At 40.8% G+C, this 18,439-nt stretch overlaps 1 protein-coding gene across 1 annotated transcript in view; it reads left to right on the plus strand.

Annotated features, from left to right (window-relative positions):
* The window catches only part of zgc:174356 (uncharacterized protein LOC100137120 homolog), a 46,216-nt gene extending 30,884 nt beyond the window's left edge, over positions 1–15,332 (plus strand). The window contains exons 5-7 of the mRNA XM_048228481.1: positions 861–944; positions 2,141–2,297; positions 14,567–15,332. Of these exons, the coding sequence (XP_048084438.1) occupies positions 861–944; positions 2,141–2,297; positions 14,567–14,615 (290 nt within the window). The 3' untranslated portion in view covers positions 14,616–15,332. The remainder of the gene's footprint in view (positions 1–860; positions 945–2,140; positions 2,298–14,566) is intronic.
* Positions 15,333–18,439: the final 3,107 nt, after the last annotated feature.

Raw genomic sequence — 18,439 nt, forward strand, 5'->3', positions numbered from 1 at the left:
AGAAAGACAGGCATTCGGTTTTGTTAGGGTTTTTTTGTTGTTGAAGAACATTTCTTGTGAGGATATAAGATAATGAAATCACCAACCACTGTGTATGCTTTTGAATGTATAATTAATTCATACATGAAGACTTACAGGTCTATTCACTCAGACAAATTTGATCATCGGATGCATTTGTGCTTGGATACAAAATCCAGATTATGGTATAATTTGTATCACTCTTGTTCTGTGCTAGATTATGCATTGTTATTTATCAACATTTTTATGTGGTAGTAATTGTATAAGCTTAGCTTAGAGAATTAGAAAATTGATTTTTGTTAAACTGCATTTCATCAGTCATAAGGCTCATAGATTGGATGAAAAATTATTATGCATCAAAATGGCTGCTGATGCTACTTTGCTTGGCAGCCACAGACTTTCCATACCTACATCCTTTGACAGTGAGAGAAGATGGAGCACAAATATACCTCAATAGAAATTCACGTGACTCGTTTGAACTATAAACTGCTAACTGTGTTCATGTTATTTCTTAGGGGTATGCTTTTGAGAATTACTAGTTGCTGAAAATTATTAGTTGCTTTGAATTACAAGCTGTGAACCCAGTGTAAGTCGAAGATGGACAAATAGTAAGGCATTAGATGTTTTGACTGAGCAAAGTCATCTGTGCTGCAGAATATAGCAATTTGTCTGCCCTATGTATGTATAGTCTTTCATGTTATGGAATTCAAGATCTTGAAAAGATTCTTTCTGTATTTTCTTCTCTTACTCTCTTTCCTTCTCTCAATCTCTTTCTTACTCTCTCTCTCTCTCTCTCTCTCTCTCTCTCTCTATCTCTCTCTGTGTGTGTCTCGTCTGCTTAGTGGCAGTGTTAGGAGCTCCTGCAGGAATCAATCAAGCTGTCATCCGGTCCCTGTCCTCTGCTATTGTGGAGCCAGATGAGCAAGGTGAGTTTTCTCAACAGCCAGAGAAAATCTTGGCCTCTGATAAACACAGAGAGAGAAAGAGAGAGAGAGAGACTTAAAGGAAAACTTTATTTCATGTGTATATTAACGTTAGAGTTTACGGTGTGACTGAATGCAGTTAAATTATTTCTCTCTAATTCTCTTTAAATAACCCCTTTTAAAAGCGAGTACAGGACCGTGACCGAATGCACTCAGATGGTCTTACTCTTTACGGTACTGTTGCTGTCCAATGCACAACATTAGCACAGCTGGGTGTGTACAGTATACTACAGTAGACATTGGCTCCGCTCCTAAACTAATTGTGTAATTGAGTATTTCTGTCCACAGAGTTGCTTTGCATTGCAGGACAGACCATGTAGTAGACGGACAATGCAGAGTGTATTTGTAAGTCCATGTAGTAGACGGACAATGCAGAGTGTATTTGTAAGTCGTTGGTAAAGTCCTTCTGTCACCTCCTCAAGTACATGGCTGCTACTCTCACTCCCCAGTGGACATTCAGAAGTACTCTCCACTCTGCCTGTGATCAATAACATTTCCATGTCTCAGGCACTTAGAGATTGCCCCCACATGTACCCCTCTGTCCCATTCCGCTCTACTTGGTAGACAGAATGGCAGATCTCCCCTGGTCTTCTAAAGGGACATTTCACTGATGTACCCAGTGCATTGTTTTGCCCCTCATGGCCTCTCAATAATAAAAAAGGTTTCTTCAGCTGCACTTGCACAGAATGCATTTGCCAGTCCTGATAACCTTCTGTATCCTCAAAGAGTTCTATGTATAGTTGCAGTCCTCTGCAAGCTCTTCTACACTACCACTATTTCCTTTCATGTCATGCAGAGTTGCATCAAATACTAAATTGTCATACTTTTTAAGGCACAAAAGAAAACCACATAAAGGGCTTAAGCTGCAGTTGTCTACTCGAGAGGAGATGTTGTCTATTTAAATTTCAGGCCTCACATGTACTTTCAGCATTTGGGCAAGAGATCATCTCCCTAAATTTAGCGAGACTGTGACTTCCTTATGAGTGCTGCCGCCCCACCATGACCTCTGACCTCCTCACCCTCACAGAGCGTGTCTTTGACCCTTCCACCCGACCCGACCCCGGATCATGCGTGTCCATCCCCTCTCTCTCCTCCTTTAGCCTTGTCCATTCTCACCTTTGGCTCTCCCTGTCGTCTAGGTGCCATGTTCTCCTTCACGGCGTCCGTGGAGGCCACCTGCTTGCTCTTCGCTGCCATCATCTTCAATGGCCTCTACCCTCTGACCCTGCCGACCTTCCCCGGAATGCCTTTTATCATCATGGCCGGCTTCTGCCTGATTGTGCTCATCCTTACGCAGTGAGTAAAGTGTTTTGATTTGTAACAGTCACACATTGGCAGGTAAGGTGTTAAGACGTGTGAAGGAGGAAAATTGTGGATGTTGTGGGCTTTTTCACTATTCAACAGGCTGGGTTGACAATCTGTCCCAATTGCTTATCTTTAAATGGGGACTGTGGATGTCACTGAATACAATAATTGTTTGGTACATGCTGGCTATCATATCCAATTTGGACGCTTGATTGTCATACTAAGTGGTTGTGAAACCAAGAGGTGGGGAGAGTTGACCCACTGTATGATAAGTGGCCTCATTCTTTTACTAAAACAGTGTACTTTTCTAGAGTGTTATTGCTAAACCAAACCCTAAATCGAAGTTTAGGAACAACATGTTTTTAAAATGGACAAAAACATGGGGCCTTTGGAGCTGTGTTGAGGGCATTGTACATCACCTTTTTAATTTGAACACATACTTGGCAGACCAGAGTTCATTACTGTATGTGTGCTGAGCATTTACTAATCGTTCTGAGTGCCCTTCTCTGAGCTCTGTTGAGAAGCCAATAGGCAGTGCTGTTTTTGTCCACTGTTTGTCATGCTGATGCTTTCATATGTAGGGAATTGGAGAGAAACAAACATGTGATAAGTTGATATTGTTTCCCCAGTAAATGCCTCAGTAAAACTACAGAGGAAAGAGAGAAATAACCACAAGCTAGGCGCAAGTTTTTTCTTAATCTTAATAACCATGTGTGTGCGTCTATGGCCATATGAGACAAAAAATAATTAACTCCAATAAGTGTTAATTGTTTTTGTGTGGTCATGAATGCAATTATTATTTTGATGAATTAAATATGCGTTAAATAGCTTCATGCAAATTGAATCAAAGGAGAAAATACTGGATGTTTTCCAAAGTGGTATTTATTTTCAAGAATCTTCACACACACACACACACACACACACACACACACACACACACACACACACACACACACACACACACACACAATTTACTGCCTTATTAATAGAGACATTGTCCTCTGTGGAATTAATATGTGGTTTACATTTGTATCAAAAATGTAATGAATTTAAAGCAAGACATCAGTGTCAGGGGAAGCCTGGCATATTCAATTTACCTTCCTGCAAAATGAGCTGAAAACAAATGTCTCTTTCTCATAATAGTCAATAATACCCCATTTAGTCTCACAGAATCCTCAATCTTCACCAATTATATTCAGGTACTTTCAATTATGGATTCATCTTGTGAATTTATTTGATCAGTAATGTAAATTTACATAGTAAGTTTAAAAATCATTTAGCCCACACACTCAATGAGATACATGCACACACACACACACACACAGAAAGACAAAGACCCATTTGTCTTTTTGTCTATTTGTCACTTTAGCTTTAATGAGGGTCCCACACTTTTCAAGTTAGAATACCAAGGACAATTTAATTGTACCACCAAATGTACCACCTTTTAAATACCATAAATACATTAAATCATTTAAATCACTTCAAAAGTTTGTAACATTTTGCAAATGTATTCACTGTTGAGTGCAATAAATTGGTTGCAAGTAATTTCATCTGCTGGTAACTTACTAGCAAAATATTTGAAGTTAAAATGAAGAAAGACAACATACAACATATTATATTGTATTATACATATCACCATACTACAGCTGAATAGTGGTTTCAAACTTTACTAGATTCCACATGGTGATGTCACCTCAGGTAAAGCCACATGATGAAGAATGATCCAAACTCCATTATGGATACTATAATATTTGCTTGCTGTGAATTAAGTCCTGCATTCTTCCTGTGATGAGCACCACAGACCTACTTTTTCCTGCTCTCCTCTGTTCCATGATTAACAGCTTTGCTTGTAAATGAGCTTTACTCAGCTTGACAACTGCATGACCTTAGTCAGAGGCCAAATTTAGCAACTTTTTAATGATATTTTTTATATTTTCTGACTTTTCTCTGATGGTCCTTAGCAGTATCACAGCCAGGCATCAATCTGTCCTGGTTTTTCTCTTCTCTTTTCAGTGTCATAGTGATAGGCCATGATTGCCGCTTGCATATTACGTACGTACACATCACACATGTGAAAGAGCTGAAGAACGGATGAAAGTGTGGAGCACTGCTTTAGCACTCGCTTAAAATCACAATCATCTCTTCTCACTCTCTTCTTCCATGTCGGCTCAGCCTGCGACGGACGACACGGCCTGAAATGCAAGCCACAGGCGGGGCTGCAGAGAGAGAACACTACTCGCGCTTAAATGATGCCCCTTGTCAGGTTGATGGTAAACAGCTCTTCCACCTCCATTACCCACGCCCAAATTGATTCTGACGCACATTTGATGTTCCTTTCCTCCAACTCCATAATTAAGTCATTGTCTTTTTGTAATGGAGGTATTAACTAATGCAACGTCCCAGTAATAAAGTGCCCGGCGTGGCAGTTCACTAGTGAAGTGCGCCGCGGTTATCGCACAGGGGCTCTAATTACAGCTCTAATGGGATGCACCCCACACCCATGCCACCGCACCACACCCCACCCCACCGTCTGCCTATACACCCTCTTCACTGCCTTGCATTTCCACCCAGCGTCCCTCCTCCTCCTCCTCCTCTCCCACCCCCCAGGGCCGAGGCTGCTTAGGGCAAATACAGTGCCTTAGGGACCAGGCAACTCCAGCACAAAGCACAGCCACTGTCTGAAGTGGAAGAGGGAGAAAAAAGAGAGAGATGCAGACACACACACACACACACACACACACACACACACACACACACACACATGCACACATACACATGCACACACACACACACACACACAGACACACACACACACACACACACACACACACACACACACACACACACACACACACACACACACACACACACACACATGCACACAGACACACACACACACACACACACACTGTGTAAAAGAGGTGATTGACACAGTGACGACAGGCTTGGGTGATGAAACATTCCTGAGAACATCTCTAAATAACAGTCTGGCGGTCTCTCATGCTCCTCTTATGGAATTGATGGCAGAGTTTCTTCTGCTGCTGCTGCCGAGGAGGAGGAGTATGCAAGGCTTGATACTGGGCATGTGTACTGTGGTTTGGACTGCATTCCCCTCTCTCCTCTCTGCTCCTCTCCTCGATTCTACTGACTGATTCTAAAGCAGCAAGGGATACTGAGCCTAATTTTACTCTATCAGTGGAGAGGGAGGGGGAAGAAATCACTCATCCCATACACTGGAAGACCTGGCAGATCCCTTGTGTTTTCTAATGAAGGGATTCTAGATTTTTGAAGCATCTCAAAAAATCTCCAAATACCGTGTGTTTTTGGTCCTGTCATGTAGCTACAAGCTTTTTTTTTCTCAGTGCATTATGATGACACATCTTACTGAGGGTTTCAGTGAGTGCAGGCTGGTTTGGTGTTTTTTTCCCCTTTCTCCCTGTGTTGTGTTTGGAGAGAAAAACACTTCCTATAATGGATGTGCACAAAGAGTGCAATTTGGGCGTATTTGTCATCATGAAGCACTACTGCATCAAAGCCAGGCCCAGGCCACAGAGAGTGGGGACGGTGGTTGCTGTGGTTGCTGTGGTTGCAGTGCCATCCTGCTGGTTGCAGGATGGCACTGCTCTCCCATAATAATACCCGGAGACTGCCTCGTTGTGAGCAGGGCTGCGAATGGAGACGAAATGATAACAAACGCAACACGGCAATGTTATTAGGGACAACCCAGGCTGCTAAGCACTGCATGAATCAGGGCTGATGGGCATGGCTCTCGCTCTCCAGATTTGATGCCCCACTGATGTAATTGTGAAAATCTGACAAATGACAACAGCGTGAAGAAGTGGAAGTGTCACTCTTTGAAGGCTTTGAAATTCTGTAGGTAAGTGCCAATAAAATGAGTAGCTGTTTGTAACTTGTGTGTGTGTGTGTGTGTGTGTGTGTTAAAATGAGTAGCTGTTTGTAACTTTGTGTGTGTGTGTGTGTGTGCACGTGCGCATGTGCGCGCGCGTGTGTTTGCGTGCATGTGGGCATATTTTGCATGTTTGCAGTCAATCATGCATTGAACAATGTAGAAAAAAAACACCAACCTGGTACAAGACACAGAGAGAAAGGAGACAAGTGCAGAGGGTTCACGAGTCTTCCCATATGCAACCCACCAGAATATTTAAGCAAGCGACCAAGCAAAGGGTTCACGAGTCTTCCCATATGCAACCCACCAGAATATTTAAGCAAGCGACCAAGCAAAGGAAGAGAATGAGACGAGGAAGGGGGGGGCGACAACAACAAAGGATAGATAGAGCAGGGGAGAGGAGAAGGGAAGGAGAGCAAGTCTGCCTCCACAGGACTGGAAACACTTATCAAGGCTCGGCGAGAAAAACACATTCGCAAGAGACGGATGGATTAAGACAGGGTTTAACCATCAAAGTGTCTTCTCCACCAGCCTGATCTCTCAGAGACCTGGAAGCAGAGGTCCTTTTTTATCTACCCGTTTTTGGCTGCAACCCCCATACACACACAGAGACACACACAGACACATAGACACACACACACACACACACACACACACACACACACACACACACACACACACACACACACACACACACACACAGCTTGTTCGGCTCTTGCGGGGTGTGTTAAAATGTTTTCTGAATGGTTGGCTATGTTTTGAGAAATGGGTGGAAGAAGTGTGGAAATGAAGAAATATTTCATGTTAGGGTTAAAATGATAGTCCTATAAATTAGGAGCCTAGGGAAAGATGTGAAAATGTTACAGTACATAGATAGCAAGCACTTTGGCACATACCTGCATTCAGTGGTAAATACATAGCCATGTTGATGCACTTCATGTACACGGCACATGCTACAGTATATGTCTGCATCTGTACCAAAATGGCTTTGCCAAACATATATTTAGCACGGAAACTAATCTCTTTTTATCTATGTGAAGGGGGATTTGTATAGGTTTGGGAGTTTGAATTGAACCCATTTGTACATTTTGTAGTTTCTCAGTCTCAGAAGACATTCAACATTTGCACTCTCACACACACACACACACCCTCTGGAGGAGTTTTTTTCTTTCTTTCGATTTCGGTTTTAACCAAGTGTAACCTCTTGTGAGAGAGAAACAAGTGTGTAGATTAGTCCCACCATTATACATATAAATGTGTTCATCAGTGGTGGGCTGGAGGTGAGCCGGTGTTCCTGACCTCTTTAGTTACGTGATTAAATGTCCACCGGGCGGTGGAGAAAAGAGGAATGCAGGGAGGGAGGGAAGGTGAGGGAGAGGGTTTGTTTGCCTCATCCTTGGGTGAAAGGAAGGCTTCCCCTCACTCCACCTCCCACCCACCCATAAGACCAGAATAGGTTTGTGCAGCTCATTGCATTGATTCAGACACTTGATTGATCCTGGCCATTATGTCCACATAGATCTACAGCAAGAGCAGCCTTTTATTGCCTCACCCGCAGCCAAAGGGAACATGTTAGTCAGTCAATATGTTTTTTTCCTCTTGCCCCAACTCCTGTTTGATTATTTATTTATTCATTATTTGCCCCGAAAGCTGTGTTTATTGGCTTTTGCCCCGGGCCAACGGTGTCAGGATCTTCGGACAATATCTTGAAAGAGCTCTGTCGGTCTTGCAAGCTCATGGGGGCCTGCTAAGAGTCATGCCTACCTCTGTGCTTTGAATTCCTGATCTGCACGCTGCTCTGAAAGGGGTTGGATGTGGACTGTGCTGGCCTCTGGCTGCCTCTGATTTCATGGTGATTTGATTGAAAGCATAGCTGGTTTAAGTGGGATCTGGAGTGGTCTGATGCTTTGGAAGTCCCTGGACCACTTCAGTTTGCCAATTTTTTCAGTCGACTGTTGTTGTTAAGTCTTGTCCTTGCGCCAAGGCTGTTTTTCAATGTTGTTAACTATTGTGATATGAAACTGCTATGACAAAAAAGGCAACTTGCATGAGATCCATTAAATATGAACGACTCAGGAGATTCTGTTGCTTGTCATGACTCTTGTTCTATTTGAATCATAAATAAGAATGAGTCTCCTTCAGCCAAGGATGGCACCAAAACGCAGGTTAGACAAGTCCTTTGTGGGGTATGCATGGAACTCCATGACACATTGACAGCTATTACTAATTTATACCACAGCTTGATACATTTTCAAATTAAACATTTGATTCTTGCACACCTATGATGTAGTTCCAGTTCTATGACTGTATTACACTTGCATATAATTTCAGCAAGTTTGTTGTGAAGTTTAAATGAACTGTCACATTGTGATAGCATTACAAATTAGATCCATCAGACGTACAGAGAGTCGCACCATGTAACATGTCTGAGGTAGCTTTTAAAACACTCCATCTGGGCATGCCACAGGACCATAGTGATTTTGCAAAGCTAAGGCTCAACAGAATGCTAGACTATGCCAGCTTGGCAATGAGAGATATGAAAGTAACATCTGTCTGTTGGCTAAATTAACCATCCATTTAGAACCAGTAACCACTTTTTGTTCTACAAGTTAAAAGACTCAATGTGAGGCAGAAAATAGTTCTACAAACTTGTTCGTTTTGGTGATCAAAACTTGGAAATTGTATCCACAAATAAAAATGCAAGTGTGGCAACCATGGTGTAAGTCTGACAATGAACTTCAGCGTGTTTGGGAACAGAAATGAAGGCCACTCACCTCATTACCACCTTGAATGCGCATTAATTTCTGCGAACGAAACAGTGTCTCTCATTATCCCTTACGCATTAATTTAAACAACTAAACAAAAGGAATGACTGTAAACTATCAACAGACCTTGACTGACTGTCACACATACTTCTTCCAAAAATGAACGCCATGGCATGTGATAAATCTATCATCCTTTTTGCTTCTCTGGTGAATGAGGGTATCAAACTCTGACTCTGTGAGTGAACGTCAAATGACAGCTTGAGTCCCCCAGTTCCACAATAGGCCACCCCCCCCCCCACACACACACAGACACACATACCATCCCAGGTAGTGTGGTGGAGCAGCCGCCGAGTGATGATTAAAAGCGCATGTTTCGCAGTGGTTCTGAATGAAGCCTTTGATTCAGCCCTGTGCCACCAGGGCCCGTGGGGGGAAGGAACCAGAGATGAGGATTAGTTGTGCCAGGGCTCGGCGGCACCGCTGCGGTTCTGCGCCCGTGCACTCTCATTATGGCGGGAAAATTAAGGTCGGACCAAAAAAAAACAAGATAAAATAAATAAATAAAAACAGAAACATAACAGGGAAACAAACACAAACCTCACAAAAAAAAGCTCAAATGAATCAAATAAATAACAGATAAATAAAAACAGAAACATAACAGGGAAACAAACACAAACCTCACAAAAAAAAGCTCAAATGAATCAAATAAATAACAGATAAATAAAAACAGAAACATAACGGGAAAACAAACACACACCTCACAAAAAAAACCCCAAAGAAAAACGCAAGATGTGTTAGGGTATCAGTGAGGTGGGAGTGCTGAATTCTATCCATCTCTATACACGATCATGGAAATGGCAGCTTCTTTTTCAGAGTTATGGTATCTAATTACATGTGTTCGGGTGAACATGCAGTGTGTGTTTGTGTGGGGTGTGTCTGTGAGTGTGTCTATTTGGGTTTTCAGAAACTGCCAATCCTGCCATAATGCCGTGGAAGGCCAGGATTTATAGTCTTATCACTATCTAGCAGTATGGCAAAGCTTAAGATCTTCAGTATTTGCCACCTAAAGCTAATGATGTTGAGACCATGGAGATAGTCAGTCAACATACAGTGGTACATTTCAGCCAGTTCTTCAATTATGTATATGTTGTGAGAAAAAGATATGGCACCATTTAGACATAATTCCATCTCTATATAAGATGAGTATTACCATGCTGTTCTGGCCTTCTCTCACCTACTCTTTCAAAAACTAGTCTTTCCATTGCTCAGTGATAATACAAGATAGTACAAGATAGTACATTGCTGGGTGGTTTATTACATAAGATGGAAAACATCATATTTCAAAAGCAAAAATAGACAGAAAGAGGTATGAATTGGCCTAGCCACTAACTCAGAGTGGATATTTGATGTGTTGTTTGTTCTTTGAAATTAAATTATTTCACCAGTGAAAAAATATATATTTATATATATATATATATATATATATATATATATATATATATATAATAGCAGAAGTACTGTTATTTTGCAGTCAGCACAAATGCTTTGGTGCATCAGAAGTATATAAATATCTGAATGCAATACTTTGAGTGCAATACTCAAAACATTGCACTCAATTTGACTCAGTGTCGAATACTTCTACTGTTATGGTAAGAATATATAATTTTTCATGTCTGGCTGAATCAGAAAAATAAAATATTTAGCTATTTTGGCATTCTCTTACCTACTATTATCTGACAATAGTTCACCCTCAAAGACTGGCCTTTCCGTTGCTCAATGATAATTCAGTACAAGACACTGCTATTGTATATGTTTATTACATAAGGTGGAAGACATAACATTAGGTGGAAGACATAACATTGGGTGGTAACATTAGGTGGAAGACATAACATTGGGTGGAAGACATAACATTAGGTGGTAACATTAGGTGGAAGACATAACATTGGGTGGAATACATAACATTGGGTGGAATACATAACATTAGGTAGAAGACATAACATTAGGTGGAAGACATAACATTAGAATTAGAATTAGAATGCCTTTATTGTCATTGCACATAGTGACAACAAAATTCAATTGCACTTCCCCTAGTGGTGATACATAACAAGACACATGAAGCATGAACATGAACTACACCTAAGACAAAAGACAGCAAGACAATATATGGACAGTAATAAGTAAATAAATAGCTAAAAAGAAAAAGAAGATAGTCCAAAGGGTGCAGTGCTGTCAATTGTTCAGGTGTTTAATGGCACTTGGATAAAAACTCTTAGAGAGTCTAGAGGTGCGACACTGGAGGGAACTGTAGCGCCTTCCAAATGGCAAAAGGGTGAACAGATCATGGCCTGGATGGGTGAAGTCCTTGATTATGTTTTTTGCACGTTGCAGGCATCTGGTGTGATATATGTCTGTGAGTGATGGCAGCTGTGTTTGAATTATATTTTGTGCAGATTTCCTTACTCTGTCCAGAGCTTTTTTATTAGCAGTGGTGCAGCTGCTAAACCACACCAGAATGTCATGTGAGATGATGCTTTGGATGGAGCAGTAAAAGTATAGTAGCAGTTTCTGGGGGAGGTTGATTTTGTTGAGTGACCTAAGAAAATATAGCTGCTGTTGTGCCTTTTTCACAAGAGCTGTGGTGTTGGTTGCCCATGTGAGGTCCTGTGAAATGTATGTCCCTAGGAATTTATAGTCCTTGACCCTCTCCGCAGTGTCCCCGTTGATGTAGATAGGGGCATGGTCGGTCCCTATCCTCCGGAAGTCTACCACCACCTCTTTGGTCTTAGAGGTGTTGAGAGACAGGTTGTTGATGGAGCACCAGGTGGCGAGTTTTTGTATTTCATCCCTGTAGGCGGACTCATCATTGTTGTGAATGAATCCAACAACCGTGGTGTCATCTGCAAACTTGATGAAGATGTTACTGTCATGAACTGGGGTGCAGTCATGAGTGTATAGGGTGTAGAGAAGGGGACTTAACACACAGCCCTGGGGGGCTCCAGTGCTGAGTGTGAGAACAGAGGAGAGTTGTGAGCCCAGGCGAACTGACTGGGGGCGATCTGTTAAAAAGTTTTAAATCCAACTGCAGATGCTGGTATTGATGGCAAGGCCATGTAGCTTGGACACCAGTCTTGCGGGGATAATGCAGTTGAATGCAGAACTGAAGTCAACAAACAACAGCCTTGCGTAGGTGCCAGGATGTTCAAGGTGAACAGCCTTGCGTAGGTGCCAGGATGTTCAAGGTGAGTTAGCACACTGTGCAGGGTTGTGTTTATAGCATCCGCGGTTGACCTGTTTGCCTTGTAGGCATACTGGTGCTGATCTAGTGTGGGGGGAAGGGAATCTTTTATGTGGTGTAGCAGTAGTCTTTCAAAGCATTTCATGATGGTAGAGGTAAGGGCCACTAGTCTGTAGTCATTGAGGCTAATCGCCCCTGGCTTTTTTGGGATCGGCACAATGGTGGCAGATTTGAGACACTTGGGGATGGGGCAGGTAGACAGGGAGAGGTTGAAGATGTGGGTGAAAACCTCAGCCAGCTGGTCGGCACAGTCCTTCAGCACTATTAGGTGGAAGACATAACATTGGGTGGAAGACATAACATTGGGTGGAAGACATAACATTGGGTGGAAGACATAACATTAGGTGGAAGACATAACATTGGGTAGAAGACATAACATTAGGTGGAAGACATAACATTAGGTGGATGAAATAACACCTGGAGGAAGACATAACATTAGATGAAACATCATATTACAAAAGAAAAAATAGACACAAAAAAGTATGAATTGGTCTAACCACTAACTTGGAGTGGATGTTTGATGCGTTGTTTTTTCTTTGAAATGACTTCACCAATGAAATACTGGTATTTACCTGTATAATAACATAAGCACCATTATGTTACAGTGAACAAAAATGTGTGGTTGCATCAGAATCATATTCATATCTCAATGAATTCAATTTGACATTTCAATGTGTCAAATTATTCTTGTTGCTCATTGTCTCAATCTTTATGCAATACTTGTTTAGCATTGCATCAATGAAGTCTGATAAAGGTCTATTGTGGAAGTTGCTAAAATATCATAGTGAATTTACATACATCAAATGTGCAAGGCTTTGTAATGGTATGACACATCTGCTGAGACTGTGCATACTTTTTGGTTAATTTATTTTGTTCTTCTCTGTGAATAAATAGTACTGACGCAAAGGCCTTCCGAGCTGCAGTAGAAAAAATGAGAGCAGACGCTAGACGGCTTACTCCTTTGAAAGGCAAATTACCATATACATATATTTGATAGTAATTAGCCCCTAATCCACATTCCATTGAAATAACTAGAGTAAACCAAAACTCAGCCTAGAAAGATATAGAATTTAAGAGCATCGATGCTTAGCAATGTACAAAAGAAGGATGATTTTATAACTGCATTTTGTTTGTTTGTTTCTGTGACATGGGAAAGGAAGGAGATGTATTTGTTTGTTTAGATTAGTCATTCCCATGACTTGCATAATCAAAGTCATCAGTCATCAGTAACTTACCATAGATACTGTTACTCATTGAAGCACAGTCCGATGGCGAATAACGGAGCAAACAGAGAAATCAAGTACTTCAATGTCCAGCCCGTGGTTCTTATAGCTCTATCAGCTCTATCTTATTCTTATTTTCCTGATCGAGTCATATTTGGGGTGTGATTGCCAGTGGTTTTGTTCTCACCCCCATGCACTGCTATTTAGAACCTACCAGGTTTGATTGGTGAGCAGGTCTAAACCGGTATTGGTTGGTATGCTGAGCTGTCACTCATAGCGCTTTAGAAGTTGTATTGGACACTGTTCCCAAGAGGCTTGCATTACTGTCACGCATTCTGCCAACAAACTGCTACTTCTGGTCAGTGTGACCCTCACCAAATGGTGAGAATTATGTTTGACCAGACATCTTCCGTATCATAATAATGGTCACAGCTTCTACGGTCACTGAGATTACTTACTATAATAAGGCGGTGTGCTTTCAAGCCCAGACAGAGTTTATGCCTTACATCCACCATCTCAAAATATAGCCCTTTTCCAAGATGAGATCTGTTATTTTGAGGAGCACATTCTTGATTGGTTCCTCTCTATTTAAGGAATACAAAGACTTGCTGTAGATAGTAATGGTTTAAATTACAGTTTATTCTTCATAGAAACTGTTTACACTTAAATCTGAAATAAACTATAAAAATAATAAAGCACTCTGTTAAAAGGAAATGTTAACCACACCAAGGACAACGGTAATGGCTGTCTGTGTTGAGTGTGTGTTGACCGATATGTTTGTTTCAAGGGCAAATATTTACCGGAATTGTCTTTTGAAAGAAATTCCAGGCATTCAACTTCATTTATTTTTTTTCTGTTGATTTAGTATTTTCATAGCCCACCCAATTAGTTGGACAGATTTGTGCCATTCCTTATGGTTATGTTTTAATAAAAAGCAGAAATACTTGGCCTAATCGCTTTTGTATCCTTCTACAGCTTCAGAAAACTGTAATCAAGAGCAGCTGTAACCTCACCATGGAGCTGCTCTCTTCCTCATGAGATGCTTGAATGTCTTTTTCCCCCCCACGCAGATGGATCAGTGAGATGCAACCCACTCAGCCACGTCAGGTGATCCAGTAGACCTGGTCTAAGAAAAGACACCCGGGCCTGGGCTAAACGTCTGTCCTCTGGGCTGGGGCTGGAGTGAGCCTCCATCCTTCTCCTCATCTTCAGGTCTGATAGATAGATAGATAGATACATACATACATACATACATACATACATACATACTTTATTGATCCCCAAGAGGAAATTCAGGATCCTACTGGAGGTGTTCATGTGGTTTGCTGAATGTGAATGTGTTTTTTTTTTCCTGATTGAGTACAAACACATCACAAATGAACCGCCGATATCACGTGTGTCAGATGTTAGACACATAGCTAATTTATTTCAGTCCAGTCATTACAAGATCATAAATTATACACCTTATTAAATCAGTGAAAATGAGATGCAATGAGATATAATGATGAGTGAAATATGTGATGAGCACAATAATTTGCTAGACTCTTTTACTGCCATGTCAAATGCATTGCACTTTAATGTTTCACTAATGTTACACATCTATCAGCATATACAGTACGATCAACTTGCCATAATGTATGTGCACTTAAATGGAGGTTCCTGTTTAATCAATATGTTTACATTATGAATGTAAGATGTGACACTGCAGCCTTTCTTGGCACTATATGAATGGTCTGTAAAATAACAACATGATTGAATGTACATTGATGTATAAAATACTTTTTAAAGTAATACACAAAGCAATACTGCAGTAATGAATAAAGTTACTGAATGTTATTCATCTGTTTCTCAACATCACTAATGTTATGAGTAAGCACCTACTAAGAGAGATGGAGTAAGAATCTGATTGGAAGTAGATGAAATAAAGTTTGTATTTGTATCAGGTAGACATAATTAAAATGGCCTTTAAAACCTTAAACCTCTCCTCCCAATAAGCCTCTCTCACAGACACCTCATTTACAACAAAACAACTTATCTTAAGCCTTTTAATTCCCCACAACTTGCTTAAGCACTGGAGGCTATCAATTGTAAACTGTCTTTCCCCCCCACACACACACACACTCACGCACAGTCCATTCCATAGAGGAGAATGCTAATTGAAAATACCACTTGAAGATACTACTGATTAAATCAGTGTTTTTCAACCAACTGTGCCAGGGCACACTAGTGTGCCGTGAGAGAGCATCAGGTGTGCCGCAGAAAATTACCCAAATGTCACTCACTGGTCCAGAAAAGCAACTGTTGCATCAAAGAATTTATAACCACATGCTCTCATTGATTGTATGATTGCACTATTTGTGGTATGCAGGCATTGTACAACGGGGCCCCGTGATCCAGTATTCACAGAATCATCACATATCCAGTTCATAACAACAATTAAATTAGATATAGTCACCTACAAATGAAACAGAGGGCGCTTGTTTTATTGAGCAGGTCTTGCATAGAAGCCATAATAAGGCCATATCTGTGTATTATTTGAAATTTTAGGCTATGGTATGTGTATTTTTTCTTCACACAGGATGTTAGTGTGCCGTGGGACATTTTAAGTGTCAAAAGTGTGCCGTGGCACAAAAAAGGTTGAAAAACACTGGATTAAATAACAGTTCATTTCACATCAGTCCAACCTTTTGTAACTGTCCTGTAGGCATCACTGTATCCATTCTGCCTAATACATAGATAAATGCCTCACTCGTCTACAGTTTATTTAAAGTGTTAAAATACGTCTACTGTCGGGGAAACATGGCTAAAAGAATATTCATAACAACTTTGATGAGGAAAGACATTTATAACATGTAAGCATGGAATGTGTGAAGGTGGTTTTATTTATTTAGTTTGTTTTGCATTTTTGTTCTAGTGTGGCCCAATATCAAAGACAGTGTTTATGTAGTACTGCTTTAAGTGCAATAGTGCATTATGCACTACAGCTTTAACAGTTGGGAATTATACTACAGGGCTGAAGAGTAGTATTTTGAAAATAAGTCATGAATCTGCAAGGACTGGGACATTGTGTGTGCGTGTGTGTATGTGTGTGTGTGTGTGTGTGTTAAAAGTCAGTGTGCCCTCTAGCAGTTGGAGGCCCTGACTATAAATTTGAATAAAGTTAAATGAAAGAAGTGTTAGCTTCCCATGTGTTCATATGAGATTTCAGGCATTCAGTTGCCTGTGTGGTGGCAAGGAATGTTCTCTTTTTTCGTCTGAACACCACTGTCATCCCCTGTTAATCTTCTCTCTCTCTTTTTCTCTCTCTCTCTCTCTATTCCTTGTGTGTTCCCCTCTGTCTTCTTTTGTCACACTAGATCACCTCTCTCTCTTCCTTTTTCTTCTTCTCTCCATATTAACATAATGTGACTAAAGTGTAGGTTACTTTTGCTCTCTCCATTTCAAGTTTTATTTCCTATAATCAGAAGTGAATGTTTCTGAATCTTGCACTCTCTGCCATGCACAACATAACTGGGTATCAGGAGCAGACATTTTCAAATTATGCAGATGTTGCCAGATTATTTGTCTAAATACCATTAATTTTTTTTAGAAGGCTGACGTCGTTTAACCATCATTTTACGCCACTTTGTTACCCCACCAAGTTTTTTTAAGGTGTGATTGAACCCAGAGCCATCACCCTAATGCATGTTTGCTATTCAACACTAGTTGTTTTTTTTTTTTTTCAGTCATTTTCCTCACATAATATACCGCAATATTGGTCTTGTAAATGTGGCTTCACTACAAAGGTCACAGCATTCAAGCAATTCCCTACTTTGTTCAGAAATCTAAAGAAAATCTACTCTAGAACCATTATATAACGTATGTAAACACAAATATTATGATATTATCATATATTATGATATTATTATAATATGTGTTGGGGGTGGGGTTTGTCTTCGGCTCAACTAATCACAACTATGTCTTTCCGCAGAAGATATGAATATTAAATCTCCCTTTAACAGTGAGACTGAGCAGAAGTACATATTCTTTTAGTCGTCTCTTGTGGAGGAATTTCTCAGTGGGGTGTGTGTGTGTATGTGTTCTTTTCTCCATCTGACGCAAGAGCACATCAAGCTGAACTTCAGCTCCCATGAAGTCAGCCGAGCGTGCTATTCAGAAACTTGACGAGCTCAAGGTAATGTTTTAGCTTTTTTTTCTGCTCTGTTCCTCTCGCTCTCTCTGACCTAAACCTGATGAGACCTATATGAAAGAGAGGTGGCGGGATGGGGGAGACCAAAATACACACACACACACACACACACACAGTGTTTTCTGATTGACAACTCCTGTTGAAGCTGACCAGTCGACATCCTTTCTGCTTGATGAGGGAAAACGGTGGCCCGGCAGGTAAGCATTATTGAGCTCTCAGCCTCTTGATTGAGAGGAGACCGTGTGTGGTCCCTGTTTGCGCTGCTCTAATGCATAAGTGCCTCAAGCCTTGGGTTTTTGCCTCCATCTTTTTTTTCTGGCATTTTGTACAATAGTATTTCTTTCCTTTTCTTTTTCAAATGTCTGTCTTGCATTGCACCATTCATTCTGACCATTTCCTTTTTCCACCACACTGTTGGAAGCTATGATTCGAACGAACCCAAGCTTCATTCACAGTATGCCTGCAGAAGTAATGAAAAGGCCGAGTTTCTTCCAACTTCCTTCCATGCTGGGTACCTACGTCCACATCTAATGCTTGTCAATCTGATTTAAGTCTGAGTTGTGCCCTGAAGACTTTGGATTATATTTTCAATACCGAAACATTGCCTTCCCAGTAATATCAATGTGAAACACAATGGTGAGACACGTGTAGTATGTATATACAGTATAGTTTAATGTTGTGTCCACGTGATTAAACATGGATTAAATTTGGATAGTAGCCCCTGGTCATTCTGGTGGCAATGTGGTTAGTAACT

This window comes from Alosa alosa, chromosome 19 (assembly GCF_017589495.1).
Source record: "Alosa alosa isolate M-15738 ecotype Scorff River chromosome 19, AALO_Geno_1.1, whole genome shotgun sequence".
In the NCBI taxonomy this organism is placed as follows: domain Eukaryota; kingdom Metazoa; phylum Chordata; class Actinopteri; order Clupeiformes; family Clupeidae; genus Alosa; species Alosa alosa.